The sequence below is a fragment of the Balaenoptera acutorostrata genome, chromosome 2 (genome assembly GCF_949987535.1).
Source record: "Balaenoptera acutorostrata chromosome 2, mBalAcu1.1, whole genome shotgun sequence".
NCBI classification, from domain to species: Eukaryota; Metazoa; Chordata; class Mammalia; order Artiodactyla; family Balaenopteridae; genus Balaenoptera; species Balaenoptera acutorostrata.
The window spans coordinates 168,244,921-168,265,313 of NC_080065.1; the positions used below are offsets into that span (position 1 = coordinate 168,244,921).

Below are 20,393 nucleotides of genomic sequence, written 5' to 3' on the forward strand. Positions count from 1 at the left end.
CCCCCGACCAGACCCTGTCTGGACCAGGCTGGGGGTGGTGGTGGGGCTCAGACATGCTGGTCCCAGCCAAGTCGGAGGATGGGAGGAAGGGCAGGATGTGCATGGCCTCCAAGGAGGCAGGGAGGCCTGCTGGGACAGCAGTGCAAATGTGTTGGGTTCTAGCTGGTGGTGTGTGTGTTATGCAGGTTGGGATGCCCTAGGGTTGGGTGCCAGCTCAGGGGAGCGTCTGTTGACAGACCTTGACGTTGATCAAGGAACTTGGACCTTATCCTGTTAGCTCACTTCCACCTTGAGTCTCAAGGCCACAGTCTGCTGGGGCCCAGCTGGTGAGATATGGGAGCTCAGAAAGAAAAATTCCACTTTTTGATATTTTGGCAAATGTTCCTACAGCAAGAGTCATTTTTCTTCTTCAGTGGCGAGCGCCCTGTTATTTATGTGAATGTTAATTTGTGACTGGGGACATTCCCCGACACAGTCTTCATGCTGAGCAAGACCTGGGAAATGTCAGCCAGAGCATCTGGCAGGGACGGTTGTCAGGTCTTGTGATGGATGGGCAGGCCTGTTGTGGTCCTGGGGTCTGGGCCTGACCTGCTGACCCCTCTCTCTTGGCCAGGCTGGGAGACCAGCTCCTGGAGGCCCTCCCTGGCACTGGTGTGGACTCTCACAGACTGGACAGGCCAGCTCCCGTGGGAGACATCCTGGTGCTGCCTGATTTAGTGAGAAGACCGACTGGCCAGGCCCTACTTTGGTCTCTGTGAAGGGTTCTTGTCAGCATCTTGTTTATCCTATTTTTTTCTCCCTTATCTTTCTCTCCCTGCCCCTTTCCCCCTTCCCTGCTCCTTTCTTTAAACAAATTGTCTGTTTTGATGTGTGCCTTTTGTTAAAAAACAAACAAACAAACAAAACCCTCAAAAACTACAGAAAATACTAATAAAAAAGCAAAACTCACTCCAAACCTTGACACTGCTAACTCTTTGTTATATGTGTGTCCAGACAACTCTCATTTCATCTTACTAATAATGATGATGTCGGGCTAGTTTTTTATGCAGTGTGCCAGGTACTTTATCTGGTTTAACCCTCAAACCAACTGTGCAAATACTTCTATTATCCTTATTGTACCCTGGCAACACTGAAGCTCAGAGTCCACAGTTAGCCAGTGCTGAAGGCAGCATTTGAATCAAAGCCGAGTGACTTGGTGGGCTTGCCCTGCATTGTTAGGCTGTGCTGGCATTAGGCATGGAGACACAGATGACTTTACGTAAGTGCATCATCATACTGGAGTTGGGCCTGCCTTCCTTAGTCAACAATATGACATGGATATATTTGTTCCTTAAGTGGTGAAAAGTCTCACCTGTAAAACTGTTTTGGCCTGGCCTTTTTTGTTGTTGTTTTTTTTTTTTTTGGCAAGTCATAGAGATTTTTGGAAGTAATCTGACCATTTACTTTTATTGTTATAACAGATATATTTGTTGTTACTTCTGTCAACTTACTTATTTTTTTTGTTTTTATGCTTTTTTTGCTGTTTTTCTATTTGCTGTATGATCTGTTCTCCATCTTCAGTTATTCGGAAGGAATATATTAATTTTTCTAATTGTGGCTTTTTCAGTATTCTTAAACTTATGGCTATCAACTTTAGCAGCTTGTCAGTAACAATTGCTCCTTCTATGGAAATTTAAGAAATTATTGCAGTTAAACTACTTCTTCTACCTCCTCTACCCTTTTCTTTCATTTTTGCTTACTTGTTTGACAGTTTTTGCCCCACGTTATTAAAGTCAAATTATGAATTATTTTTACATTGCATAGATTTCCTTTCCAGAATATATGGTAAATGACTTCTGGTTTGTAACCATAATTATCACAGTGGAATGGATGAAGAGGTCAATTCTGGTATTTTAACCTGTGATTTCCCTACTTGTGGGGACTAGATTTTAGATTTTTAATTCAAGTCTGGGCTGTATTAAGTGACAGGTGAGGAATGATGGAGAGAGATGTAAAGTGGAGCTGAGGTGGATGCTATTGAGAGGATTCTCTCTAGCAGTAGAGGTGAGCACAGTGCCTCTATACACTGCAGCTTCCTAAGGCTCTGATTTGCTCAAGGTCACATATCTAGTTAGTCTGCAGAATTAAGGTTCCCATCCCGATCTCTTGGTTTCTAATGCAGTGTTCTCTCTAAGCAAGCATTCCTCGAGGGTTAGCATAAGAGGTGAATTAATGTCACACCAAACATGAGATTAAAAAACATTGTATTCTGTCACAATCCCAGTTGGCTTCTTGTCAGGAATTGACATGCTAAAATTCATATGAAGATACAAGAAACCCAAAATAGTCAAAATAATGTTGAAAAAGAAGAATGAGGTTAGAGAACTCACTTTCTGATTTCAAAACTTACTACAAAGTTACAGTAGTCAAGACTGTGTGGTACTGGCAGAATGATAAACATATAGATCGATGAAATAGAACTGAGAATCCAGAAATAACTTCACATTGATTTTTGACAAGAGTGCCAAGACATCAGTGGAGGAAAGAATAGTCTTTTCAACAAATGGTGCTGGGACAACTGGATATCCACAAGCAAAAGAATGAAGTTGGATCCCTACCTCATACCATAGAAAGATTAACTCAAAATGGATCATAGATCTAAATATAAGATCTAAAACTATAAAACTCTTAAAAAATATGGGAGTAAATCTTTATTATCTTGGGTTAGGCAAAGCCTTAGATATGACACCAAGAGCACACAAATGATAAAAGAAAAAATAGATAAGGTGGACTTTATGAATGTCCTTTATAACTTCAAAGAACACCATCAAGAAAGTCAAAAGATAACCTACAGAATGATAGAAAACATTTGCACATTGTGTATCTAATAGGGAATTGTATCTAGAATATATAAAGAACTCTCACAATTCAAAAAGGAAATTAATCCAATTAAAAGATGAACAGTGAGTCTAAATAGTCATTTTTCCAAAGAAGAGAAACAAATGGCCAATAAGCACATGAAAAGATGCCCAGCATCCTTAGTTATCAGGAAAATTTTAATCAAAACCACAATGGGCTATCACTCCATACACATGGGGATGGCTAGGAGAAAAAAGGTAGATAATAACAACTGTTGGTGAGGACGTGGAGAAATTGGAACCCTCATACACTGCTGGTGGGAATGTAAAATGGTGCAGCTCGTTTGGGAAACAGTCTGGCACAGAGTTACCATATAACCCAACAATTCCATTCCTAGATCTGTGCTCAAGAAAAGTGAAAACATATGTCCACACAAAAACTTGTGCTTACATGTTCAAAGCAGCATTATTCATTAAAGCCCAAAAGTGGAAACAACCCAAATGTCCGTCAACCAGTGAATGGGTAAATAAAATGTGGTATATCTGTAAAATGGAGTATTATTGGACAATAAAAATGAATTTAAGTACTGACATTATTAGGAATCTTGAAAACATTTTACTAGGTGAATGAAACCAGTCACAAAAGATCACATACGATATGATTCGATTTATATGAAGTGTCCAGAATAAGCAAATCCATAGAGAAGGAAAGTAGATTAGCGGTTGCAGGGGCTGGTGCGTGGCAGCAGGGTTGGTGGGGGTATTGGGAGAAAAGGGGGGTGACTGTAGATGTGTACGGGGTTTCTTTTTGGGGTGTTTAGAAAATGTTGTAAAATCGATTGTGGTGATAGTTGAATTGTACAGTGTAAGTGAATGAATTGCATGATATGTGAATTATAGCCCAGTAAAGCTGTTATATATTTTAAAAAGCATGAGTTTCATAGTGAGAAAATTATTCCCTTTTCAACTCTATTTTAAGTTTTCTGATTGAGTCAAGGATAGTCTCAGTTTGATACCAACAGATCTTTAACACCTCTGTAATTGTTCATAAGGAGAGAGATCAGGATTCAGGCTCAGAGTCTTAGCAGTTAGGAATATCGAGCTAGAATTTAACAAAGTGGAGTAAGGCAAAAACTGCGATGGTGGTGAAGAGAATGCTGGAGTTTGGTGCCCTCCCTGCTGGATCTGCTGGGGGCCAGTGTTGGGAGGGCAAGGCTATGTTCCCGAGCCTGTTCCTGCCCCGCTGGGAAATCTGAGCAGTAGTTTAACTTCTTTGAACCTTAGAGTCCTCTGGAAATGAAATGTTTTGCCTTAAAGAATTTTAGGGGAGTTTGAATTCACACTGTATTTGAAGGCTCCTGTAGAGCACCTGGCTTACGGCAGGGACTGAAGCCCAGGGGTCACACAGGTGCCACCACGCCCCTAATTTGCAGGTCATCTGGCTCCGCTCTTCACTTTGCAGTTAAGGGGGCTGCAGAGGAAACAGGGCTGGCCCAAGACCAGGATTTGGAGCCAGGTCTCCTGGCTCTGCATCCAGTGATTGCTCCCTGTGGCCATCTCTCCCTCCACTCTGCCCTTCAAAGTGGGGTCCGGCCTTCCTTAGCACCCGGCTGAGCACAGGGCTTCATGGTTTTGAGTCTCAGAAACTGACTCTGGCCATCTTAGGGCAAAAGAGGGACTTTCTGGAGCAAAGGATCCAGAGGTCCTGAAACCAGTTCCAAGAAGGGGCAGGACCTGTCAAGTGAACTCGTCGGGGCTCTGTGGCGCTCAGGGATGACTCTGTGGTCACTCAGCTCAGTAGAACCCTGCAAGGCCCAGTTCCAACCATAGCTTCCCCTCTGAACTGGGAGGACAAGCCGTGGCCTACACACCAGGAGGAGGAATGGCTTCCCAAGAGGAAGGAGGGGCGTGGATGGCACATGGCAAGGCCCCGTGGGTCCACCAAATGAGGCAGAGAGCAGGGGAGGCAAGGGCACCCATAGACAGACCGCTCCAGAAGGTGATGTTCTGGAAGGGTTAGAACAGTAGCTGACAGAGACGCAGGGGAGAAGACAAATGACTCCATGGAATTGCTGTCACTTGCTAGTGACCAGTTCCTCCCAAGAGATGGCTGGTGCTACTTTTGGAAAGGTGGAAAAATCAATATGCAAAACATCTGCTGTGATGCTGAACTGTGAAGGAGCCCTTACTAGCTAGGATGGAGTGGCTTAAATCCAATGGGATTTCATTCTAATGCCTATGAGGGGTCAGCGGTTGGGGTCCAGTCCCCTCCCCATCAAGCTGCCAGGGTTGCCCTTGTCTTCCCCAGGGAGCTGGGAGGGTAAAGAGTGCCCAAGCAGGCTGGGTGAGATGCCCTAGAAGTGGCAGACCCCGTTTTGGCAGTGTTGCCACTACACCATCATCAGACCAGGCCTGGCCATGTGGCCTCTCTCCCTGCAGGGGAAGCTGGTGCCCAACTGAATCTCATGGGTTCATTACCAAAAGGAAGAATGGAAGAAAGGATACAGTTCTCTCGGAGCTAAAATATCTCCAGGAGCAGGAATCTTACCAGATGCCAGCATTTTGGGGGAATTCCTGTGGCAAGAGTGTGTGTGTGTGTGTGTGTGTGTGTGTGCACGCACATGCATGTGTATCAGAGCAAGGTTGAGTTTGGGGCGAATGTGAGCTGATGCAGATGCATGCTGTCTTGTCCTCTGTCAAAATCTAGATCCTTCTGTTTTTGGACCAACTTCTTTTTTTCTCTCTTTTCTTGTTTGTCACTTCTGCAACCTTGACAGACACCTGACAGTCTTGGTGCCAGAGGTTGCAAGAATGACAAGGCTGAGTGACAGACCTGGTCACCATCACACACACGCAGGTGCCTGCCACATGCTGCAGCCTGTGGCTTCCACTGAAGGAGCCAGTGGGGACGGCAAACTGGGCACCTCACACATAGGAACAGGATGCACACTTGCTTGCCTGTGAGACCCCAACACTGAGAGTGTCAGTGTCTCTAGTGCTTTAAAATTCAAAGTAACAGAGGATATCTGTCAAGCCTCTTGATTCTGATAAATGTTTAACATTTAGCTTGCATTCCTAGTGACTACTTCATCAAAAACCAAACAGCAGGGAATTCCCTGGTGGTCCAGTGGTGAGCAGTTGGTGCTTTCACTGCTGGGGCCCAGGTTCAATCCCTGGTCGGGGAACTAAGATGCCACAAGCCATGCGGTGCAGCTTAAAAAAAAAAAGTAAAAAACCAAACAGCAAAGGAACAGGGCATAGAGGAAGGAGGAGGTAGGGCAGTCATCTTATAATTCACCAAGACCTGAGAACTAGTGATTTGATTTGATGACCAAAGAACTGCCAGGTTCCAGGCCCCTGTGGTGGCACCTGAGGTTTGAGAATAGAGTCCTCCCATGAGCCTCCCTCCTGGCCAGGTTAGGCTGACAGTCACAGAGTTCAAGAGCAGAGTGGATTTCAGGTGAGAGCCAGGGTCTGGGTGTCAGCCCCTCCGTGGAACACCAGGCTGGACAGGCACGGGCAGGGTCCTGATTGAATGCCCTTCATCTCAGTGTGCTTCAGAGACTTTCTTTAATATTTACCGAGTGGGGAGAAGAAACTGATTCTTATTAATAAAAATTACATGTAAAACCAAGATATACTTACCACTGGCAGCAGGAAAATCAAAGTCCTGGAAAAAAAACTCAGCAAAACATAGCCCACGTTCTGTACCTTGTCCTCTTGTCAATTTTCTTTTGCAGTTTTTCAGACAGATTATTCCTGGCATGCATACTAAAATGCTTGAAAATCAGGCAATAAAAGGAACCCTGCTTTCTTTGTGGAGAGCCCCTCACCAGGCAGTACTCTGGGCAATGGCCTTGAGGGGTGATCAGCCGCTGGGCTCAGGTGGTCATCCATTGCTCCTGGGATGGTCAGTGCTGGTCTTGAGGTGGGCAGCCTCTGGCCTCAGGGTGACTGCATGCTGGTCTGGGATGGTCATCCACTGGTCTCAAGTGGTCAGCTTCTGTTCTTGGGGCAGGTGCCATCCACGTTCATCAGTGTGACCCCCAGGTATGTTCCATAGTACCTGTCAGAGACGGGCTGATGCTGGTGAGGGGTTTAACTTCTCCATGAGAGAACTGTCAGTTGGAAGTCTCTGGTTGCATGAGGAAACCTGAGTAAACTGGTACCATACTTCCGATTTATCCCAGGGCGCTTCACTGCCCTGCAGATGAGCCCTTGGGAGGGTCCCTGCCAGGCAGCTTGGCCAACTTGGGCCCTGGCTTCCTGACAACAGCAAGGTAGAGGTCAGCATCAAAGAGATCCAGTGCCCTTTCATCAGCCCAGCGGCCTTTCACCAGAAGGCTAGTCAAGGAGAAGAACCAGCTTCCTGTGTACAGGGAGACTCCAAATTGTCCTGGGGTCACTCAGGCCAGAGAGGACTGCTCCTCACCAGCTTGGCTTCTGGGTCATTGTCACGCTGGGTCCCTCCAGAACAACCCCAGGATGCTGGGCCTGTGGCATAGATGGCTCTAAGCCTGGGGTACAAGTGTCCCTCCAGCAGAGGGGGCTGCGCTGCTGGACCCTGATGCCCCAGTGTCCTGCCTTAATTGTCAGGATAGGCCTGGTCTCCACCCAGGAGAGAGTCATTCCACCCGGGGTCTGGGGTTTGATTCCTAGATCCCGTGTGTCCCTGGCAGGCCTTCCCGCCCCTCAGTCTCAGTTTTCTCCTTTGGACAGCAAGCAGGTGGATGACATCACTTGGGTTGCAGAGTGCTTCCTACGTGTGTGTGCCCTGGTTCCGAGTGCCTCCTAGTCTGCATATGCTCCTGCAGCAACCACATGAGGGGAGGGAGAACCGCCCCCCTTTACAGGGGAGTAATTGGAGGCCCAGGAGCTTTGGCACCTGGGCCGAGGCAACCTGGCCAGACAGAAATGGTGCCGGGAACTCAGAACACCAGACTCCCACACCGTTCACCTGCTGCCACCCTGCCTGCCACATGTCCTTGAATGGGTTCCATTAATTAGAGGGGTTTGAGACACCAGTCTTCCCCCAAACCACAAACATGGGAAACGTCAATGGCTGCACAGAGAAATGTTTGCTATTGTAAACACTCTTAACCATGTGCCAGTAGAAGGGGATGGCTCACAGTATACTCACCCTGCCATCTGTCTCTCTCTCAGAGAACACGTCCTGCAGTTTTGGGGTCATTTATTTACTCATCTTGCAAACATTTTCTCACCCTCTCCAGGCCTGGAAGGGCCCTGGGACCCAGGGATGAGTCAGAGTCTGGGGGCTTGCAGGGTTCCCATGGGTCTTTCCTCTCCTCTATCTTCCCACAGTCTGGTGACCTTGGTGTCCCAGTCTTGGCCCTCATCGCTCTGGCTCCTGCCCTTCCTCTTTGTCCTGGACCCCTTCCCCAGAAGTTCAAGATGCCTTAAACCTGTGTCCCCAGGGGTCTACAGCTCTTGCGCCTCATCCTGTGCTGTTCAGAGAATGGCCACCCACTTCATCCCACTACCCACCGGGACCATGTATTAGTTTCCTGCAGCTGCTGGAAATTACTGAAAACAACAGAAACTTTCTCTCACACAGGTCTGGAGGCCAAAGTAGGTGCTGGCAGGGCTGTATTCCCTCTGGAGGCTCAAGGGGAGAACCCTAAAGGGGACCTCTGGCCACTGCCAGCTAAGCGGATGGACAACAGGAAATGCCGGCCTTTCTGATGTTTTGAGAGAATCTGGAAATCTGCTCATTTACGTGGAACCCTCTGATTCTTAAGTCGGAGCAACTAATTCAAGCTTTTAAAAACCCCTGAGTGAAGTCACTAAGTTGATGTGTTAGGGGACCCCAGCCTCCATCCCCCAACAAAGATGAATAATTAAACAGCTATCCATGAACAAAAACAACTCTAGGAGAGCTCAGGAGTCCACTTAAGAAACTTCAGTAACACAGTGGAACAAAAAACTTGAGAATAACTGCACAAGAAGAGAGGGAAGACAGCTTCATTCTGCCTGCATCACCCTGTCATCCCCAGCAAGAAAGAGTTTCCCTCACCGGGAAAGGGAGAGTGGGGTGAGCGACCAGTTTCCCTAGCCTCTTTGGGCACTGCACAAAGGACCCACTTTGGTTTCACCCCACCCAGAGACCAGCAAAGGTGAGATGAATAGAAACAGCTAGGAATAAGGAAGAAGGACACGGGCTCCCACCAGCCATGTAGTGGGAGCGACCATGGTTCTTTGTGGCCTGCTCTGCAGAGGACCCCAGCAGCTTTCACCACTGAAGAAACCAATGGCCAGCACAGCTGCTGCAAACCTCCTGCAGATTTTAGAGCTGAGGTTTTGCTCTACAGGTTTTTGCATTCACAGACACCAGGCACCTGAGCCCTCTTGCTTCCTCCATCCCCACCCCCGCCCTCAACAAGGATCTGCACGGGCAACTGGCCCAGGCCTCTGCAGCTGCATAAGTGCAAAACGCCAGCCTACACCACTATGGTTGACCCCTACCACTGTGCATATACTCAGGACTAGCCTCCAGCTGTGCACATGTATGCCATCAACCTGATTCCCATCACCAGCCTCCACTGCCATGTGTGCCCCCATGGTGAGACCCTGCAGCCCTAAGAGTGCACATCAACAGCCAGGGCTCAGGTAGCTGCTAGTGTGCCCACAGTTGACACTTGTCCTTCCTGCTGGCCCTGACCCTTGTCATGAGTGTGTCTGCAACTGGACACTGCTACTACCCAGGCACCTGCAGCTGGCCCCTGAAGCTGTGTATGTGCATACTACTGGTTCTGGCCACCACCACTGCATACCCTGGTCCCTAGCTGCTGGATCTGGAGGCCCCACTGAAGACCTCAAGAGTCCTTGCAGCCATTGTGGACTCCCTGCAGCAGTTGTCACCAAGGGCCACACAACTGTTGATGTCATGGATCTAGCAGCCTGAGCCAATGAGACATCACCTCTCCTCTGGACCCAAAGCCACCATACTCCCCACACTTGGTGCTCTACATCACTAGATCCAGTGTGCCCCCCACCCCACTGCAGGTGAAGGTCTTTCTTACTGAAGTCAGTCCATAAAATCTGGAAATGTGCAGAAAGCTATGCAAGGCACAAGGATTTTGAAGAATTGGGGAAACATCACATCATCAAAGGAACAGTAAATTTCCAGTACCTGACCCACAAGAAATGAGATACATGAATTGCCTGACAAAAAAATAAAAATTATTGTTCTAAAGATGCTCAGAAAGCTACAAGATAACACAGATAAACAATTTAATGAAATCAGGAAAACAATACAAGAACAAAATGAAAATTTCAACAAAGAAATAGAAAACATAAAAAGAACCAAACAAAATTTTGGAGCTGAGGAATACAATGGCTGAAGAATTCAGTAGAGAGCATCAACACCAGCTGGACCAACCAGAAGAGAAAATCAGTGAACTAGAAGACAGATCACTTGAAATTATCTAATCAGCGGAGCAAGAAGAAAAAAGAATGAAAAGGAATGAGGAAACCTTTGGGACTCATTAAGAGAAACAATCTATGCATTATTGAAGCCCAAGAAGGAGAATAGGGGGAGAAAGTGGCAGAGGGTTTATTTAAAGAAACAGTAGCTGAGAACTTTCCAAACCTTGGAGAGAGATTTAGACATCTAAGTTCATGAAGCTACTAGGTCACCCCAAAATGATCTTCTCCAAGACTCATTATAATAAACTATCTAAAAGCAAAGACAAAGAGATCATTTTAAAAGTAACAAGAGAAAAAATTTCTCTCATACAAGAGAATCCCAATAAGGCCATGAGTGGATTTCTCAGCAGAAACCTTGCAGGCCAGGAGAGAGTAGAATGATATATTCAAAGTGCTGAAAGGAAAAAAACTACCAACAAAGAATGCTTTACTTGGCAAAGTGTCTTTCAGAAATGAAGGCAAGATAAAGACTTTCCCAAACAAACAAAAAGAGAGCTCATTACTACTAGATCTGCCTTATGAGAAATGCTGAAAGGAATTCTTTAAGCTGAAGCAAAATGACACTAATTAGTAATATGAAAACACGTGAATATATATAACACACTGGTAAAGGTAGGTATATAGTCAACTTCAGAATACTCTAATTCTGTAATATGGTGGTGTGTTAACTACTTAACTCTAGTATACAGGTTGAAGAACCAAAGTATTACAAATAGCTATAGCTACGATGATTTGTTAATGGATACACAATATAAAAAGATGTAAATTGTAATGTCAAAAACATAAAATGTGGAGGTGAGGAATAAAAGTACAGGGTTTTTGCATGCAATTGAAATTAAATTGTTATTAACTTAAAATAAACTGTTATATCTCTAAGATGTTTCAAGTAAGCCTCAGAGTAACCAAAAAGCAAAAACCTTTATACACACAAGATAAAAATACACACAAGATATAGAGAAGGGAATCAAAGTACACCACTACAGAAAGTCATCAGTTCACAAAGGAAGACAGCAAGAGAGGAAGAAAGGAATTACAAAAAAGTCAGAAAATAATTAACAAGATGGCTTTGGTAAGTCCTTACTTATCAATAATTACTTTAAATGTAAGTGGGTTAAATTCTCCAATCAAAAGATATAGAGTGGCTGAATAGATTAAAACAAACAAACAAACAAAACAAAACAAAAAACCAAGACCCAACTATATGCTGCCAACAAGAGATTCACTTCAGCTTTAAGGACACACATAAGCTCAAAGTGGAGGGATGGAAAAAGATATTCCATGCAAAGGGAAACCAAAAGAGAGCAGGGGTAAGCTATACTTACGTAAGACAAAACAGACTAAGTCAAAAAACTGTAACGAGAAACAAAAAACTTCATTATATAATGATAAAGTGGTAATTCATCATGAGAATATAACAATTGTAAATATATATGCACCCAACATCAAAGCACCTAAATATATTAATCAAATAGTAATAGATTTGAAAGGAGAAATGGACAACAATACAATAACAGTAGGAGACTTCAGTGCCCCACTTTCAGCAATGGATAAATCATCCAGACAGAAAATCAATAAGAAAACATTGGACTTGAGCTATACGGTAGGCCAAATGGACCTAACAGATATTTAACAGAACATTCCACCCAACAGTAGCATGATACACATTTTTCTCAAGCCTGCATGCAACAATTTCCAGGATAGGTCATATATTATTAGGTCAAAAAACGAGTCTTAGCAAATTTAAAAGACTGAAATCATACCAAGTAACTCTTCTGACTACAATGGTATGAAACTAGAAATCAGTAACAGGAGGAAAACTGGAAAATTCACAATACACAGAAATTAATACACTCCTGAACAACCACTGGGTCAAAGAAGAAATCAAAAGGGAATAAAGAAAATATCTTGAAACAAACAAAAATGGAAACACAGCATACCAAAACTTATGTGACACAGCAAAAGCAGTTCTGAGAGGAAAGTTTATAGCAATAAATGCCTACAATAAAAAAGAAAGATCTCAAATAAACAACCTAACTTTATATCTCAAGGAACTAGGAAAAGATGAACAAACTAAGCCCAAAGTTAGCAGAAGGAAGGAGGTAACAAAGATCAAAGTAGCAATAAGTGAAATAGAAAATAGAAAAACAGTGAAAAATATAAACAAAACTAAGATTTGGTATTTTTGAAAAAATAAAATTGACAAACGTTTAGCTAGACTTACCAAGAAAAAGAGAAGACTCATAATAAATGAAAGAGGAGACATTACAGCTGATATTACAGAAATATAAAGGATCATAAGAGACTACTATGAATACGTATACACCAACAAATTGACCAACCTAGAAGAAATGGATAAATTACTAGAATCATACAACCTACCAAGACTGAATCATGAAGAAATAGATAATCTGAACAGACCAATAATGAGTAAGGAGATTGAATCAGTAATCAAAAATCTCCAAACAAAGAAAAGCCAAAGACTACATGATGTCACAGGTAAATTCTACCAAACATTTACTGAAGAATTAATGTCAACCCTTCTCAAACTCTTCCAAAAATTTAAAGAGGAGGGAACACTCCTAAACTCATTTTTGTGAGGCCAGCATTATCCTAATACCAAAGCCAGATAAGGACACTATAAGAAAAGAAAACCACAGGTGAATATCCCTGATGAATATAGACGAAAAAATTCTTGACAAAATATTAGCAAACCGAATTCAACGGCACATTTAAAAGATTATACACCATGATCAAGTGGGATTCATCCCTGGGATGCAAGTTTGGTTCAACATATGCAAATCAATAGATGTGATATACCACCTTAATAGAATGAAAAATAAAATTGATATGAACATTTCAATAGGTGCAGAAAAAGCACTTGACGAAATTCAACATCTTTCATGATAAAAACTCTAAACAAATTAAGTATAGAAGGAACATACCTCAATATAATAAAGACCATATGTGACAGCCCATAGCTAATATCATACTCAGTGGTGAATAGTTGAAAGCTTTCTCTCTAAGATCATGAATAAGACAAGGGTGCCCATTCTCACCACTCCTATTCAAAATAGTACTGGAACTTGCTTTCTTGCCAGAGCAAGAAAAAGAAATAAAAGACATCCAAATAGGAAAAGAAGTAGTAAAATTATCCCTGTTTCCTTATGACATGATCTTGTATGTAGAAAATTCTAAAGACTCCACCAAAAAAACTGTTAGAACTAATTAACAAATTCAGTAAAGTCTTAGGATACAGAATCAACATACAAAAATCAGTTGCATTTCTATACACTAATAGTGAACTATCTGAAAAAGAAATAAAGGAAACTTTTCCATCTACAATAGCATCTAATATAGTAAAATACTTAGGGATAAATTTACCCAAAGAAGTGAAAGATCTGTGCACCGAAAACTATAAGATACTGATTAAAGATATTGAAGAAGACACAAATAAATGGAAAGATATACTGTGTTCATGGATCAGAAGAGTTAATATTGTTAAAATATCCATAGTGCCCCAAACCATTTATAGATTCAATGCAGTCCATATCAAAATTACAAATTCCAATAGAAAAAAAATCCTAAAATTTTTATGGAACCACAAAAGACCTCAAATAGCCAAAGCAATCTTGAGACAGAACAAAGTTGGAGGCATCACACTTCCTGATTTCAAACTATATTACAAAGCTATAGTAATCAAAACAGTATGGTCCTGACATAAAAACAGACACATAGACCAAGGGAACAGAATCAAGACCCCAGAAATAATCCTATGCATATACAGTCAACTTATATTTGACAAGGGAGCCAAGAATAATTAATGTGAAAAGATGGTCTTTTCAATAAATGGTGCTGGGGAAACTGAATATTCACATGCAAAAGAATGAAATTGGACCCCTGTCCTACATCACTCACAAAAATTAACTGGATTAATTTGGAAATGGATTAAAGACTTAAACCTAAGACCTGAGACCATAAAACTCTTAGAAGAATACATAGGGGAAAAGCTCTTGGCATTGGTCTTGCCAATGATTTTTTGGCTATTACACCAAAGCATAAGCAATAAAAGCAAAAATCAACAAGTGAGACTACATGACACTATAAAACTTCTGCATAGCAAAGGAACTATCAACAAGATGAAAAGGAAACCTAGAGAATGAGAGAAAATATTTGCAAACCTCTTATTGGATAAGGGATTAATATCCAAAATATAGAAGGAACTCGTACAACTCAAAAGCCATATATATATATATATATATCAATTTAAAGTGGGCAAAGGACCCAAACAAACATTTTTCCAAAGAAGACATACAAATGGGCAATAAGTATGTAAAAAGGTGCTCAACATTACTAATCATCAGAGAAACATAAGTTAAAACCACAATGAGATATCATGCCACATCTGTTAGAATAGTTATCAAAAAGACAAGAGGTAACAAGTGTTGGTGAGGATGCAGAGAAAGGGAACCCTTGTGCACTGTTGATGGGAATGAAAATTGGTTTAGTCACTATGGAAGTTCCTCAAAAAATTAAAAATAGAACTACCATGTGACCAACAATCCCACTTCTGGCAATGTGCCCAAAGAAAATGAAAACAGGATACTGAAGAGATATCTGTACTCCATGTTTATTACAGCATTATTCACAATGGACATGGAAACAATCCAAATGTCTATCTGTGGATGACAAATTGATAAAGAAATGTGGTACATATGTACAATGGAATATTATTCAGCCTTTATAAAGAAGGAGATCCTGCCATTTGTGACAAAATGGCTGAAACTGGAGGATATTATGCTAAGTGAAATAGACTAGACACAGAAAGACAAATACTGCAAGATCTCACTTACGTGTAGAATCTAGAATGGTCAAACTCATAGAAGTAGAGTGTCAGATGGTCATTGCCAGGGGCTGGAGGGAGGAGGAAATGGGAGGTGATTGTCAAAGAGTACAGAATTTCAGTTATGCAAGATAAGTAAGTTCTGGATATCTTTTATATAGCACAGTGCCTATAGCTAACAATATTCTATCAAAAAAATCATATACTTAAAATTTGCTAAGATGGTTGATATTACATGTAGTGTTCTTACCACAAAATAATGATAACAATAAAAAGGATGGGAGGATACTGTGAGAGGTGATGAATATGTTTATGGCCTTCATGGTGGTGATGGTTTCATGAATGTATTCTCATTCCCAAACTCACTGAATTGTATATATTAACTATGTACATCTTTTTACATGTCAGTCATGCCTCAAAAAAGTGGTTTTAAAAAACCCCTAAACCCCGAGTGGGTCATAAGTGTGTGATCTAAAGGAAATACAGCTGCAGGTTGACACAGTGGGGACTCTTAGTGTAAGACTATTGGTTTATGGATAATGGACCAAAAAATCAAAAGTGTGGGAGCTGGATGGGGCAGTGATGGCAGGATGGCCTCAAGGGGAGGGCAGGGCCATGTATCTGCAGTTGGGGCATGGCATTTGGGGGGTCTGAGCCAAGCACTGAAGGGAGAATTAGAGTTTACCGATGGCCAAGGCTGGGGGCAGGAGCAGGGCCTTCCAAGCTGAGGGCTTTGTGGGTTCAGGAGCCTGAAGGCCAGGCAGTGTGCACTGTATTGGAAGGACAGGACTGTTTCAGCGACTGGTGTGAGGTGTGTGAGCTGGGGGCAAAGAGGACAGTGGCAGACTGAGAGCCTTGGATGCCAGAGTACAGAGTAGCCTGAATCCTGATGGGGACAAGGGTTCATCGAGGGCTTTGCAGCATGGAAGAGCCATAGCCAGTTTTGGGGGAGGCTTCAGTTGCTGTAGAGTCTGGGCTGGTGACTGTTGTGGCTACAAGGATAGACGGTGGGGACTGTGGCCAGCTGCAGTGGTGCGTGCTCCAGCCGTGGTGTCCACTGCTGGGTGTCATGCACTGTGGTCAGAGCCTGCATTTTCCAAGGAAAGATGGAATTCCATTTTTGAAACATGAAATCTCATCATTTTGAGTGTCGGGTTCAGAACTTTGAAAACACTCTTTGTGTCCAACTGAACATATCTGTGGCAGATTCAGTCCCCGGCTGACAGCTTTGGCCTTTGTCTTGGCCTTTGGGCTCCTGGGGGTGAAGGTGGGGGATAACCCAGGCAAGAACCCCTTCCTCAGACAGGGTTCATCACCCCGAAATGGCTCTGGCCTTGGTGGCTGGAAGTGGAGCCTCTGGAATGATGGGGCCTCTAGGGCCACCTGTTTGTGCCCTTCCCAGCCTGGGGTTCAAGGCTAGCACCTAGCTGGGGTGCTGGGCAGGGTTCACTGGGCCCTGCTCAGCCAGGTTGGAGGCTCTGCTCTCTGCGGCCCTCCTCACTGCTTCTCCTCCTTGGTCTGCTGTGCGCTGGGAATTTGAACAGTCTCATCTTTGCCCTGCAGGCTGGCCTGATCCGTATGGAGGAGGAGGAGTTCTTTATCGAGCCCCTGGAGAAGGGTCTGGCGGCAAACGAGGCTGAGCAGGGCCGTGTGCATGTGGTGTATCGCCGGCCGCCCACCTCCAGACCCCCTCCTCTGGGGGGGCCACAGGCCCTGGACACAGGTAAGGCTGCTGCCGGTGGGAGGGTTGCATGGTGGACCCTGAATGTCCCCCCTGGGGAATGCGGGCACCCTTTCTGTAGCTCTGGTCCCAGGCCAAGGCTGAGACCCGCCCTTGCTGACCGCATAGCACAGTGGGCGTGCTGGGATGCTGGGTCAGGGACCTCTGCTTTGGGTGTATGTGGGCCATAAGCTTGTAGGTCTGAGGCCTCCACAGCAGGCAGTAAAGGCTGCCTGAGGGTCTAACCTTTGGCTGCCTGAGGGCTGGCAAGTGTCAGGGAGAAGGCAAGCCAGACCAGGCCTGTACCCCGGCCTGAGTCCCGCGCCCGTGTCTCTGAGCCTATGCCTCTGAAGAAGACGTCTGCCGCCCCCTCACCCCCATCCCCAGCCTCTTTCCCCTGCCTCTGTGCTGTGCTTTCCCTGCAGTGGTGACCACACCTCCCTGGCTGCTCACAGAGAAAGGCCCTGAGTGCTTCTTTGGCCCCAATTGGACCCTGCTCCCTCTGGGAGACAACTCAGATGCCAGGAGGGGAGGGAAGTGCTCCACAAAGACCCCAGAGGTGCTCCCAGCAGCCTCAGCAACCTATGCACAGACTCATGTGGTTTTATCTTTTTCAGCTTAGAATCAAAGTGCGCTCTGGGCCCAGGAGCGTGGAAGGAGCTACTGGGCAGGCGGTGCAGCCTCTCAGAGCCCTCCAGGAGGACACACCTACCCTCAGCCCAAACCTCCCCAGCGTTCTCAGGATCTCAGGTCCCGGGCTTCAGTGAGGCCAGGTTGGGGTCTGGCTGTGGTCCTGGCCGTGCCCAGGATCTGTGCTTGGCTCTTGCAGGGTGGGCTTAGCCCTCAGTTTCGGGTTCTAGATTCCTGGCTGCGCTCGCCCATGGCCAGGGCAGGTGGCAGCAGGCAGGGCGTTGAGGCCTGGGTCTTGAGTCAGGCTCATCTGCATGTTCACAGTGAGCCCCGGAGGACCTACTGGGCCAGCCCAGCCGTGCTGTGATTAGCCGAGACACCCCCATTGCCCCAAGCAGCCTTGGCTCATTTAATTTAGGTCTCTCTGAGTTCCCAGCTGACAGATCAATTGGGTGCAGCCTGGCAAGGCACCATTCTAATCTCAAGGAATGGTATCAGATACTTTTGCAAAGGAATTGTCCCATCAGGAATCCCAGTGCTCTCTAGAGCCGATCAATACTTCCAGCTGCCCCTTCTTCCCAGATGATGAGTTGTAGGTCTCCTGCCAACAGTGGAGGGGGCACCCCAGGCGCTGCCCGTCTGGCCTCCCCCAGCTTCAGCCCCTCCTACCTCTTTCCCACCCTTGGGCTTCTCTGCATGGGGGGGAATGGAGAGTAATCCCGTTGGGTGAGGGCAGGAGTGGAAATGGGGCGGGGGAAGTGCCCCAGACCAGGGATCAGGGCCCTGGTGTTGCTCCTCGCTGGCTGTCTGCCCTTGGGCAAGTTTGGGCCTCTGGCCTCTGCCTTCTCATCTGTCCTGTGGCATTAGAAATGCCTGTGTCTCATAGAGCTGAGGACCTGGCCATTTTGGGCTTGGTGCTTCTGGGCTGGCCTCTACCGGAAGATTCAGGGGGTTCCCTGCGGGCCCACTTAGGCTGGGTGAGGCGGAGCTTGCACAGTGAGGCTGCCAGGTGCCCTGGGCCAGGGTGCCAATCCCAAATTCAATGTGGTGCCTATCTCCTGAACATGGCAGCCCTCCTTCATGGCCTGACGGGCCTTGCCTTATTTCCTGGGCTTCTGTTGGCCTTTTGGCATCTTCTCTTGAATCCTTCCCCCAGCCTTCTCATCTGGCTATCTCTCATGAGAGCTTGGAACTCAGAACACAGGAAAGGAATTTCAAACTCAGAATAAGCCCAGAAACCATTGACCTTAGAAGAGAGAAGGCCAATTGCATGGGTCTGGGACGGAGGCTGCACTGAAATGGGGTGGGGTGAGCTCTAGACCTCAGCCCGGGGCTGTGGGTGTGTAGGCTGAAGGCTGTGGGGCCGAGGGCAGTAGGTCTCGGCCACAGGCCCAGAGTCTGGCGCCAGACCCCCTTTCCTTGACGTCCCTGCCCAGTGTCAGCGTGACCCTGTGTGGGTGACTTGTCCACAGAGAGCACATTTCTCCCTGCATGTGCCTGATTGTTTCCACTGGGCCCAGGGCTGAGGCCCACTCACTGACTGGAGGTGGTACAGACACATTTTATGCTGGAGCTGGTCTGAGGGCCCACGGTGACCCCCGACAGTCTTGCTCTCCGTCAGCCCAGGCCTTGTCAGGGCCCACGGTGGCAGCTGGGAGATATGTAAAAGGAGTGTCCTTGGCTGAACATGTTTGCTCCGTGCTCTTTCCTGCAAGAGGACATGGCCTACTGGGCACGGAACACCAGGACCTCCATGCAAAGTCTTTCAGGATGTGTGTGTGAGTGTGTGTGTATAAGGCTAGGAGACCCTTTCTTCTGGTGAATTCTGATGGGAACCCTGATGTGTCAATGTGACTCTGGCCAAAGAAGGCAGGAGGTACTGATCGGAAGCTTCCTCCTGCCCCCGCAGGGCAACTTCTGGAAGCAGGTTTGAAATACCCTGGCCATTTATCAATGGACAATGGATATAATGGGTCCTCGGAGGAAGGGGAAGGGGAAACACCTGTCCTGGGCCTCCTGGTCTGGGAGATTAGCATCTGGCTGGGTGTGGGTGTGCGAGTTGGGGTGGGGGTGCCTGCGGAGGGTGGTGAGGGTATGGGTGAGGGGGCCTGTGGGGTAGGGTGTTTGTGGGAGCATGTGTTGTACACAGCTCTTCCAGAGCATTGAGACATGCTGCCATGGCCCTGTTTTCCCTGAGCAGCCAACAGGCTTCCTGGGGTGGTCTCAGGGGCTCCCAGAGCCTCAGAACATCATTGTTACTAACGGTCTCCATCATCTTAGGTCAGCTACTGGGTTGCAGACTGCCCAGGGAAAGGATGGAAAATGATGCTTTTAGCGTGTCTTCCAGGACTCAGGCCACGGTTGGAGGTTGCACTGAGCAGCTTAGCCCACAACAATGTCACCCTCAGGCCCTGGAGGAGGGTACCGGGGTGGGCAAGGGACTGAAGGAGACCAGGGTGACTTTTTGTCCCTCACTGGACTCACAGGTGTTGCAGAAGTGGCTCTGCTGGGCCTGGGAGCCTGGCTGGGCCAGAAGGGCAGGGCTCCAAGGCCAGGGTGCCAGTGTGGCCTTTTGGGGAGAGGAAGTTCAGGCATCTCCAGGCCTCTGCTGGACTGGACCTTCCCCCAGCACCCTGAGTCCCTTTCTCAACCTTCCCCAGAGCCAGCCCTGTGCCCAGGGCCATACGTTGGGAGGTGTGCTGTGTAACATTGGCCTCTCTGGTGTTTGCACGTGTGTGCATGCATGCATGTTTGCATTTGTATACAAGCATGGAGAGAGCCTCACTCCCAGTTCTAGGCCACTGTCTGAGCACTGCCCTGGCTGCCATCTGTTGACACTGTCTGGGGTTGTTGAGGGGGAGCCAGGGCCAGTGGGTACAGGATAAGGAGCCCAGCCCAGCCTGGAAGCCCTGCTCACAGC

General features: G+C 46.1%; 1 protein-coding gene across 3 annotated transcripts in view; it reads left to right on the plus strand.

Annotated features, from left to right (window-relative positions):
* The window catches only part of ADAMTS2 (ADAM metallopeptidase with thrombospondin type 1 motif 2), a 216,276-nt gene that overhangs the window by 59,882 nt on the left and 136,001 nt on the right, over window positions 1-20,393 (plus strand). For all 3 annotated transcript variants that reach the window (XM_057540004.1, XM_057540002.1, XM_057540003.1), the window contains exon 3: window positions 16,687-16,846. In XM_057540004.1, coding sequence (XP_057395987.1) covers window positions 16,687-16,846 — 160 coding nt within the window. The remainder of the gene's footprint in view (window positions 1-16,686; window positions 16,847-20,393) is intronic.